Raw genomic sequence first — 9827 nt, 5'->3', positions numbered from 1 at the left:
AGCCAGGGCTCCAGCCTGACCGATTCCAACACCGGGCTCCGGCTGCAGAGCGCCCCTGGGGAGGAGGGGGCAGGCACGGCAGCCTGAAACGGAAGGCCCTGGGAGACCCCTTCTCAGGAGCCCTGGCTGTGGCCAGCCCCCGGCAGCTCGGGGTACTGCCCAGTGACCCTGGGTGGAGTCCCCAGTGTTAGACCTCATAGACCCCACCTAGGCCGCCTCAGGACACACTCAAGCCACTTCAGGCAGTTTATTGAGGTTTCAGTGTCGTAGGGGAGGCAGCACTCACACACTCGTGTACACACACACCTGAACACACACCTGAACACACACACACACACACACACACACACACACACTGAAGGGTGCCTCCCACACGCAAGCACAGACCCACAGATAAAAACAGCATCCACGCATCTCTGGTCCCCAACAAAGAGCTGTGGCCTTTGAGGCCTAGCAAGTTCTGAGCGGGCCATGCCCAGGCTTCTCATGGGGCTTGGCAGACTTGGCAAGTACCAGGTGAGAGTCCTCAGCCGCCTCCTGGCCCAGTTCCGGGTGTTCTGTCTCAGGTGCAGGGCCCGAGGGCTTCCGCTTGCATGGGGGCACGAGTCCTCCATGACCGCCAGTCCTTCTGTTATCCAGGCTGGGCTGCCCCTGGCTGCCCTCGCTCATGCCATCAGAGTCCAGGGCTGGGCTGGCAGTGGACGTTCATTCCGGGCAGGGGCAGGTGCTGCTACCTCCAGCTCTGCCTCATGGGGGAAACTGTGGAGAGGACACAGGCTGAGGGGGCTGGGGGGCCACAGGAGGACCTCATCCCACCCAGAGGGGGGCAGACAGACATACCCTCTGGGCTCAGACTGGACACTAGGGCAGGACTCCGGGGGGCTCCTGGGAGGGGCTTTCCTCTGGCTGGAGGCATGAGATCCTGTGGGGAAAGCAGGTCAGCTGGGAGCTGGGCTGGGCCCCCGCCAGCCCGACCCTCCTCGGGAACCACGCTGACCTGCGTGCCAGGAGCGGCCCCCGTCTGCTGGATGAACTGCTGCAGGTTACACTGACGCAACTCCCGGTTCAGCTCCTCGAGCTCCTGGGCCTGGGCCTGGGGCACATGGGACCCTCAGTGGGCATAGCCATGAACCTGGTCAGACCCCAAGACCAACCCCCAAATCCACCCGTGTCCAGTCCGGGTGCCAGTCCCAGGAGCTCACCTGCAGTGCGTGCTCTGCAGCCTCCAGAGCCCTGCTCACCAGGGCCAGGCTGCCCTGTACCTCCGCACTCTGCCGCTCCTGGGCAGCCAGGTCCTGGCGCAGGCGTTCTGTGGCAGATGCTGTGGGCGAAGGGGGCCCAGGGGCCTCTGCAGCCTGGCAGAGCTTGTCCTCCAGGGCACGAGCCTGGGCGTCCAGGGCCTGCAGCCGGGCAGCATGCTCAGCAGTGGCCGCGCTCAGGGCCTGCAGCCGGGACTGTGCCTCCCGCTCCCGCGCCTGCTCCCTCCGCAGCTCCTGCTCCCAGAAGGCCTCCTGGCCCAGCTCTGCTGCGTTCCTCTGCACCCGCCGCTCCAGGTCCTGCAGGTCTTCGCAGGGGCCGGGCATCGGCGCGACCGAGGCCACCGGCTCAGGCAGCGCCAGGCCAGAGGCCAGCCTGGGGCACCCCAGGCTGAGGGTCAGCGCTTTCTGGGGCTCACGGCCCAGTGCTGGTCTGGGCTTTGGGGGAAGGCTGGCGCGGATTGGGCAGCGCTCAGGCGGTGGGCAGCTGTCTGAGGAGGGCCTCCCAGTGAGGCTGGGCCCTGTCCGCCGCAGGACAAACTGGACATCACTGGCAAACTGTCCACAGGTAGCCTGGGCACCCACTGGACACTCCTGGGGCAGCAGCTGCCGTTCCTTCTCCCTGAGACGCTGCACGAGCACAAAACGGCCAGTCTGGCCTGGGGTGGGGGAGAGGGGTCAGCCTACATCCCCCATCCCTTGTCCCCTAAATTGAGAAGCAAGGGGAGGGCAAGAGGGATCAGCAACTAGCCCCACCCTCAGAGGGCCAGACCCCACCCCAGGTCCACCTGGTGGGGACTCACCTATAGCTTGAGCTAGTGCGACCACCACTTCCTGACAGGTGGTCCGCTCTGAGACGCCGCAGACCACTCGCTGGATGCCGTCCACCCACACCTTCAGCTCCATGGCCCAGCCCAGAGGGCATACCCCTGTCCTGCAGGTGAGGGTCACAATGTCCAGCCCTGCCTGGCCCTCCCCCCGGGCCCGTCCCTCACCCACAGAACTGGTTCGGGGCTGCCGCCCTGCTATCCTGTGCCCAGCCCTACCCGCAGGCCACACATTCCTGGGGTGGGGGCAGTCAAGACCAGCCCCCCAAAGGGGGGAACCAGTGGGCCCTCCAGGAGCACTGGAGGCTTCCCCACTTCCCAGCCTCCTCTGGCCCCGCCCCACTCCCGGAACAAGGGGAATCATTAACCAGATGCAGGACTTCCTGCCCCCCCAGTCACCTGGCGCGGAGGGCACTGCCCCTCCCGCGGGGCGCCGTCCCCAGCGCCCAGGGGCGCCCGTCCGCCAACTCTGCACCCCGCTGCCATGGGAACGCACCCTGCCCTGGGTCTGACCTCGGCCGTCCGGACCCACTGAGCCGGGAGCAGGCAGCCCCCGCCCACTCCCGCCGATCGCAGCGCTCGCTGGGGAGGCCGCCGTCCCTGCCGCGGGGCGGGCGCAGGTGTGGCCCCCACGCGCGGCCCGGCGCCGGAGCCTCTCTCTGAGCGGCCGCCGGCCTCAGGAGGCTCCCGGGCTCCGCGCGGCTCACCTGGGCGCCCGCCGGCCTCCGGGACCCGAACTCCAACTGACTCCTGCCCAGCACCCGGCGCCGCGGCAACCTGCCGCCTCCTGCGCCGCGGGAGCGTCCCTGTCCGCCACCCATTGGCTCGCAGCCCGTCCGCCCGGCCCCGCCCCGCGCGCTCCCATTGGCTTCTTGGCGCGCCCGCCCACCCCCCTCGCACACGCCCATTGGCCACTTTCCTTGGGCTCCGCCTCTCCCCATTGGCTCCCCGCCCGCCCCGCCCCCCCTTCGGCGCCCAGGTGTGGGCGGGGTTTGGCGGCGCGGAGTGGCCGGTGGAGCCCGGGTCCACTCACAGCCAAAGCCCGCGAGCTACGCGGAAGCGCGTGCCTGCAGCCGAGGCGCCGCGTGGGGCAGGTGTCTGGCCCCATTCCCGGGCCCACTTCCTCCGCAGCCGCCCAATCTGACGAGTCTCCCGTCTAGGGCGGGGGCCCGGGCCTGGGACCCCGCAAGCCCGCCGGCGTCCAGAGAGAGCCCTGCCTGATGCGCCCCCCGCGCCAGGGTCGCTCGTCTCCTGCTCCCTCGGGGCCTGGCCGCAGTCATGGGGTGCACCGGGGTCGGGGGAGCTGGGGAGCCGCCGGCCCCCTCTCGCTGCAGCCGGGCTGACCGTGCTGGTGGGGGAAGGGGCCCACCTCCGAGACGCTGGTGACAAAGGCCCCGGGCTCTTTGAGCCTAATTGTCTCCACCCCTTCCTGTCCCTCGGGGGGGCCCAGCGCCCTCCTGAGCTGTGGACACCTCCTCTGCCTGGTCAGTCCTCCTGCCCCACGGGAGAGCCCAAGCCAGCTCTTCAGCCATGGCCCCTGCCCTGGCCGGTCTGGCTCAGTGGAGAGAGCATCGCCCTGCAGACCGAAGGGTCCCGGGTTGGAATCCGGTCAAGGTTCCAGGTGCCTCCCTGGCCGGGGCCCAGATCGGGGTGCATGCAGGACTCAACCAATCCATGTGTTCCTCGCACATTGATATTTCTGTCTTTCCCTCTCTCTTCCTCTAAAAATCAATGGAAATCCTCGGGTGAAGATTTAAAAAAAAATAATCGGTTCTGGGCCCTGACCTGTTTGGCTCAGTGTATAGAGCGTCGGCCTGTGGACTGAAGGGTCCCGGGTTCGATTCCGGTCAAGGGCATGTACCTTGGTTGTGGGCACATCCCTGGTGGGGGGTGTGCAGGAGGCAGCTGATCGATGTTCCTCTCTCATCGATGTTTCTACCTCTCTACCCTCCTCCCTTCCTCTCTGTAAAAAATCAATAAAATATATTTAAAAAAAAAAAAAGAACCGGTTCTGCCCTAATCAGACTGGACCCCGGGGGGTCTTCCTGCCTGCCCCTGTTCTGTCCAACACAGGAGGTCCCACATGAACAAAAGTCGAAGGTCTGAATAAATGTATGTTGAAAGGGTGAAGGTAAGGTGGGGTGGGGTGGGGTGGGGGGCAAAGGCTGGAGGGCATTGGCCTTGTGGGTCAGGTGGGTGGGCACTGGGCACTGAGAGCAGAGACCGGGCAGGCACTCAGCAAGCCCCTCCCCCAGCTTCTGGGGCCATCCACCCTTCCTCTCCCCCTCCTGTCGGGTCAGCCCCGTGAGGTCCGAATTCTCAGGAGCCTGGTCCTGCTGTCACAGGACAGCCATACCCCCGATACTCACTGACCGATCTCCATGGGCAGGCGGGGGAGGGCCTGTGGAGCCTCCCCCAGGGCTGGCTGGGGGTGTTGGGCTGAAAGAGGCCGTAGCAGGCCCTGCTGGGCCCTCGGTGTACCCCGGACCTTCAGAAGTTGCTTTGGGCTTCTCCTTCAGGCTGGACCAGCCCTCCAGGAGGAGGAGGTGGGGGGCCTGGGGCTCACTCTGGGCCATGGTCTGGGTCTCCCTGGAGGCTCCTGGTAACAAACAGCCCCTCCCTTTCTGGGTGCTGGTATCCATGGCAATGCTACAGAGCCTTTCTCTCCCCGCAGCCTGCTTGGATTTCAGGCCTCAGGTGAGTGTCAGGGGTAGGGCCCTGGGTCTGGGTGGTGGGGGTGGGGTGGTGGGGGGACATGGGCATGGTGGGTAAAGGACCAGAACCTCTGGGACCCTTGCTGTAGGCTGGGGTGGGTACCTCAGATCCTGGAGGGCAGAGCTCTTAGTGTGGAGACCACAGAGAATGTATGAAAACGCAGGCGCCGTTGCCTAGAGGTGTGTCCTGCTGCCCTGGCCTGGTCGGAAACACAAAGGTGTGGACACCCACGTGACCCACCGTCTGCTGTCCCCTGGAGTAGACACACACACACACACACACACACACACACACACACGCCTCCTTGGAGAGCCACCCCAGGGGTGCTGCCTGGGGCTGTCAGACACACACGCGCCTGTGGCTCTGGCTGAGAAGAGCCCTGGGGGGATGCGTGCACCTGTCATACAGGGCAGACACCCCCCACCCCTCTCAGCTCCTCCGAGAACATCGAAAATGGCCCCCGAGTCTTGCCCAGAGGCTGGAGAGGCCGAGGAAGAGGCTCTCCCATCTCCGGTGGGTGGAGAGGCCGTCAGCAGCCCCCTGGAGCCTCCAGAGGACACTCCCGCAGACCGGGTCGCTCCCGCCAGCCTGAAGGACACCAAATCCAGCTCCACACAAGCGGCCTCCGTCAACCCACCGTAAGGAGGGAAGGGAGAGGTGGCCAGCCGCTTAAAAACCAGGCCCGCCGGAGGGTAGGGCCTGATAGGCAGCTGGGGTGCCGGCTTTGCAGACTGGCCCCCGAGTCCCTGGATCCCCACACACTGCGGCTGCTGTGGAGGCAGCGGGAACTGGAGATCCAGGTCCTGCGGTCCCTCCGGAACCAGGGGAACCAGCGGGATGCCCGGCGCTCCCGCGTCCTGCGCGAGGTGGCCAGGCTTCCACTGCAGAGGTAGCAGCGACCAGCTCAGCCTGGCCCAGCCCAGCCCTGGTCTGGCCCTAACTGCTGGTTTCTGCCTGACCCCAACCCCAACCCCAACCACTGAGGCTGACCAAGAACCCAACCCGATCGCAGCCCTGACCCTTACTCTGACCTTTGCCTCTTGCCTGACCCTAATCCCCCACCCTCATCCTCAAAGACTTGATATCCTCTCAGGCTGGACTGGCCTGTGCCCTGGGGCCCCTCCCGCCCCCCTCCTTGATTGCCAACCCAGTCGTGGGGGCCACTGAGCTCGCCCCTTCTCCCAGGAGCTATCACAATCAGGACAAGCCCCTGCAGGTCAAGCCCCTGCAGGACAAGCCCCTGCAGATCCAGGTCCAGAAGCTGGCTCTGGAGTTAAAACAGCAAAAGGAACAGGCCCAGCTGGTGAGAGGGCCTGGGAGGTGGGCAGGGCATGGCTCCGGAGCGGGGCAGGGCCGGAGGAGGCCCCACCTGCCCTGTGGCTCTCCCGGGGCAGGAGAGAGCGAAGCTGGAGGAGGAGCTGGAGCAGACCAAGTCGGAGGTGCAGCAGCTGGAGGCCCGGCTGGAGGCCTTGCACAAGTCCTGCCTCGTGAAGCTGGCCAGCTCCTCCTGGGTGGGCCGCATGCTGCGGTCATCCACCGGCAGCGTGGAGGTGCGTCCGCCCGGCCCCCCTCCGCCTCCCAGCCCAGCCTGCCCAGATTTGAGCTCTTGCTGGGGGGCTCTGGCCTGCTGGGGAAGCCCGCCCCGCCTCAGGCTGCCTCCGACGGTGGCCTGAGACCGGGAGGAACCACAAGCCCGGGGGTCCGGGCCCACCTGTCACTCAGCGAGTGTCTGCCTCAGGTGCTGGGGAGGCCGAAGGGGAGCGATGTCTTGGGGGGACAGGTGCCCTCCCCCCAGCCCCTGCCCACTGGCCTCCGGTCCCTCTTGCAGGTGGTGACCGCGGAGACCCTGCTGGACCTCAGTGACGCCTCTGAAAATGATGAGGCCTCCCCTGCTCAGGAGGTGAGCCAGGTCCCTCACGGGCATCCACGGCCCTGGCGGGAGGGGAGGGGTGGGCCACATGCCTGTTGCTTCGTGGGCAGGGTTTCCGGCTGGAGGATGTGGACTGGAACGCCATCGCCCATCGATTCCCCAACCTCTTGGCCAACATGCAGTCGAGCTCGGATTTCAAGTGACTGCGCTGGGCGGGGAGGGACTCCCCCAGGGGCCTGGGAAGGGAGGGCTGGCCGAGCCCAAGCACCACCCTCAGGGGCCCTGGACAAGTCACTTGAGTCTTTTGGGAGTCAGTTCTCTGATCTCTAGGACAGGGTAGGGGATGCAGGGAAGGGCCCGGGGGCTTGCCAAGAGCCCCTTTCCCAGGCTGGGTCCTGGGGCCCTGGACCACAACTTGGGGTGCCCCGCCTACCGTGGGGAGGCAAGCTGGGGGCAGGGCTGGGTCCGGGAGCAGTCGCCCCGCAGCTAGTGAGCAGACTGTGGCCTGCAGGCGCAACTCACGCAGGCAGACCCTGCAGCTCCCATCCGGTTCACCACCTCAAGAAAGTAGCTCCAGGCTGGACAAACCTGAAGAAAGTGGCTCCGGGTTGAGCAAACTGCCCAAGGAGTCTTTTCGCAAGAGTGTGGAGTGGAGCTCCCTGCCCCTCGTGGGCACCAGCAGCTCGGGGAGCTCTGAATCTGACGCTCGCCGCGGCATGCAGAAGGTGACCGGGCACCTGCCCCTGGCGCCAGGCCACATTTCTCAGGAGCAGGTAGAGTCTCGGCACCACAGCTCCATCCGGACCTCTCAGGACTCGCATGCCAGGAGCTCCATCAGGGGGTCGCAGGACTCGCGGCCTGGCAGCTTCCTCCGGAGTTCCACCAGGGACTGGAAGGCCGAGTCTAAAGGTGGCTGGGGCGGGGCTCCCTGTTTTCTCCCTTCCGCCCTGCAGGGCCGGGCCATCTCTGTCCAGTGCCCTAAATGAGGCACCCCAACGTCCTTCCGCCTCTCTGTAGGGATTAGGGCAGCGGTTCTCAACCTGTGGGTCGCCACCCCTTTGGGGGTCGAACGACCCTTTCACAGGGGTTGCCTAAGACCATCGGAAAACACAGATATAATTACATAGTTTTTGTAATTAATCACGATGCTTTAATTATGTTCAATGTGTAACCATGAAAATACATCCTGCATATCAGATATTTACATGACGATTCATAACAGTGGCAAAATTACAGTTATGAAGTAGCCACGAAAATACTTTTATGGTTGGGGGTCACCACCACATGAGGAACTGTGTTAAAGGGTCGCGGCATGAGGAAGGTTGAGAACCGCTGGATGAGGGGGTCTTGCAGGCCTCCGTGGTCTGGCTGGAACCCCTCCCAGTACCAGGAGCTTCTCCTCGGCCCCAGGGTCCCGCCACCCCTCCTGAGCTGGACCTGACCCCTGGCGCTGCAGGCCAGGTGGCCTCGCAGGCGATGTCCCCAGAAGACGCCCCGTCTAGGGTCCCGCTCCCAAACCGGCCTCCCCTCTCCCGCAGACCGGCTGGGCCCGGTGCGCAAGGCCCGCGTCGTGTCCGACCACTGGCAGCTGTCGCACCCCTGGAGGTGAGGGCGGCGCGGGGCGGGGGGCAGGAGCGGGTCTCCCCGCAGGAGGGGCCCTGACCAGCCGCTCCCGCCGCAGCCGGAAGGGCTCCTGCGTGAAGATCGCGGCCGTGAACCTTCGCGAGCGGTTCATCTGCGTCTTCAACCAGTCGGTGGAGGAGACGGTGGACCTGGGCGGCTTCACGCTGCAGCAGCTGGAGCACGACTCCCCCGTGTACCTGTACCGCTTCCCGCCGCGCACGCTGCTGGCGCCGCAGCACCACGTCATGGTACGCCCCGCGCCCCCCGCGCCCGCCCCGCGCGCCCGCCCCGCGCGCCTCACCCGCGCCCGGCGCCGTCCCCAGGTCTGGGGCAAGGGGTCCGGCAGCGCCAAGAAGCCGATGCCCTCGTCCGTGGGCTGGGGACCCCGCCACGTCCGCTCCCGCCGCAGCTTGGTGACTCTGCTCCTGAGCCCCAAAGGCGAGGTCGGTGCGGGTCCGGCCGGGAGGCTGGGGGGTTGGGGGGCTCGCGGGGCGGGGTGACCGAGCGCCCGGCCCGCCCGCAGCTCCTCAGTGAGCACCAGGCTCCGCACAGCGTGACGCCCGCCACGAGCACCCTCGACGACCACACCAACTTGTCCATCGACCGCTTCCCGCTCCCGGAGGCCCAGCCTGGGGACGACACTCCCGAGCAGGGGCGCCCGCCCCGAACCCCGCGCAACCGTCGGGCGCCCAAGGCCCGGGCCCGGAGCCGCCGGAGGCCGAGGTGGGGACCGCGGGCCCGCCGGGACCGTCCCTTGATTGCGGGCGGCGCGGGCCCTCACCACCCGCTCGCCCCACCAGGACCCGGGTCCCGCTGCCGCGCCTGACCCCCAGCAAGCTCCTCGGCCCCGGGGAGGTGCCGGCGCCCCCCGAGCGCGCAGAGACCGACGCGCGGGAGCCTCTGCCCGCCATCCCCCGTGAGCGTGCGGCAGGTGAGGAGGGAGGGGCGGCCCGGCAGGATGGGCGAGGCCGGCCCGACGCCCCCTTCACCCTTGTCCCACGCAGAGGACGGGCCGGACCTCGCAGACTGTCAGGAAGCGAAGGAGCACAGGGTCCGGGTGAGAGCGCGCGTGCGGGGCGTCGCGGGTGGACCGCCCCGCCCCTCTCCGTGCAGCCCCGCCCCTTTCATCTCCCTTCCCGCCCCGGCCCCGCCCCTCTCCGTGCAGCCCCGCCCCCGGCCGCCCCTTTCATCTCCCTTCCCGCCCCGCCCCCGGCCGCCCCTCCCCGCCCCAATCATCTCCCTTCCCGTCCAGGCCCCGCCCTTCTCCGTGCAACCTCGCCCCGCCCTTTAATCGCCCCTCCCTCCGGGCCCCGCCCCTTCATAGCCCCTCCCACCGGCCCCTCCCTCCCGCCGGGGCGCCCCTCACGCCCGCGCCCCCCAGGTGTGCCGGAAGACCGTGGACCGGGACTGCCCGATGGTGGCACTGTCGGTGCAGAGCATGGCCGAGAAAAGATTCGGTTTCCGCCTCCTTAGCTGCCCGCCCATTCCCGTCAACGTGTGTCGGCCGGTGTAGAGCCGGGCTCGGGCGGCCTCTCC

At 67.2% G+C, this 9827-nt stretch overlaps 2 protein-coding genes across 7 annotated transcripts; one reads left to right on the top strand and one right to left on the bottom strand.

Annotated features, from left to right (window-relative positions):
• Positions 1 to 218: 218 nt before the first annotated feature.
• On the bottom strand, positions 219 to 2915 carry RASSF7 (Ras association domain family member 7). Of its 6 annotated transcripts, none has more exons than XM_081099143.1 (6): positions 2597 to 2883; positions 2060 to 2190; positions 1203 to 1915; positions 998 to 1093; positions 841 to 922; positions 219 to 759 (listed from the first exon to the last, which is right to left on the bottom strand). In XM_081099143.1, exons 2-6 carry the CDS (start codon positions 2160 to 2162, stop codon positions 731 to 733), a joined length of 1023 nt encoding a protein of 340 aa, XP_080955269.1. In that variant the 5' UTR covers positions 2163 to 2190; positions 2597 to 2883; the 3' UTR covers positions 219 to 730. The 6 variants fall into 6 exon arrangements, with proteins under 6 accessions (XP_080955269.1, XP_080955266.1, XP_080955267.1 ...); XM_081099140.1 differs by having other exon boundaries at positions 2791 to 2883; XM_081099141.1 differs by having other exon boundaries at positions 220 to 759; positions 2580 to 2915.
• Positions 2916 to 5239: 2324 nt separating this feature from the next.
• LMNTD2 (lamin tail domain containing 2) lies at positions 5240 to 9804 on the top strand (the record flags this gene model as incomplete). Its single annotated transcript, XM_081099274.1, has 13 exons — positions 5240 to 5436; positions 5529 to 5687; positions 5984 to 6101; positions 6193 to 6348; positions 6627 to 6698; positions 6779 to 6867; positions 7180 to 7577; positions 8207 to 8273; positions 8350 to 8734; positions 8815 to 9014; positions 9092 to 9207; positions 9296 to 9348; positions 9673 to 9804. Exons 1-13 carry the CDS (start codon positions 5252 to 5254, stop codon positions 9802 to 9804), a joined length of 2130 nt encoding a protein of 709 aa, XP_080955400.1. The 5' UTR covers positions 5240 to 5251.
• Between the last annotated feature and the right edge of the window lie 23 nt (positions 9805 to 9827).

This window comes from Myotis nattereri (genome assembly GCF_964212035.1).
Source record: "Myotis nattereri genome assembly, chromosome: 9".
In the NCBI taxonomy this organism is placed as follows: Eukaryota; Metazoa; Chordata; class Mammalia; order Chiroptera; family Vespertilionidae; genus Myotis; species Myotis nattereri.
The sequence above is the reverse complement of the archived record's forward strand: the minus strand, read 5'-3'. Positions and strand labels throughout refer to the sequence as shown.

Excerpts from the sequence above, each read along its gene's own strand:
- RASSF7 (XM_081099138.1), bottom strand. The coding sequence starts at position 2,162 with ATGGAGCTGAAGGTGTGGGTGGACGGCATCCAGCGAGTGGTCTGCGGC. Across the intron at positions 1,916-2,059 it reads CGCACTAGCTCAAGCTATAG|GCCAGACTGGCCGTTTTGTG; the intron begins GTGAGTCCCCAC and ends CCCCCACCCCAG. Across the intron at positions 760-840 it reads GTCCAGTCTGAGCCCAGAGG|TTTCCCCCATGAGGCAGAGC; the intron begins GTATGTCTGTCT and ends TCCTCTCCACAG.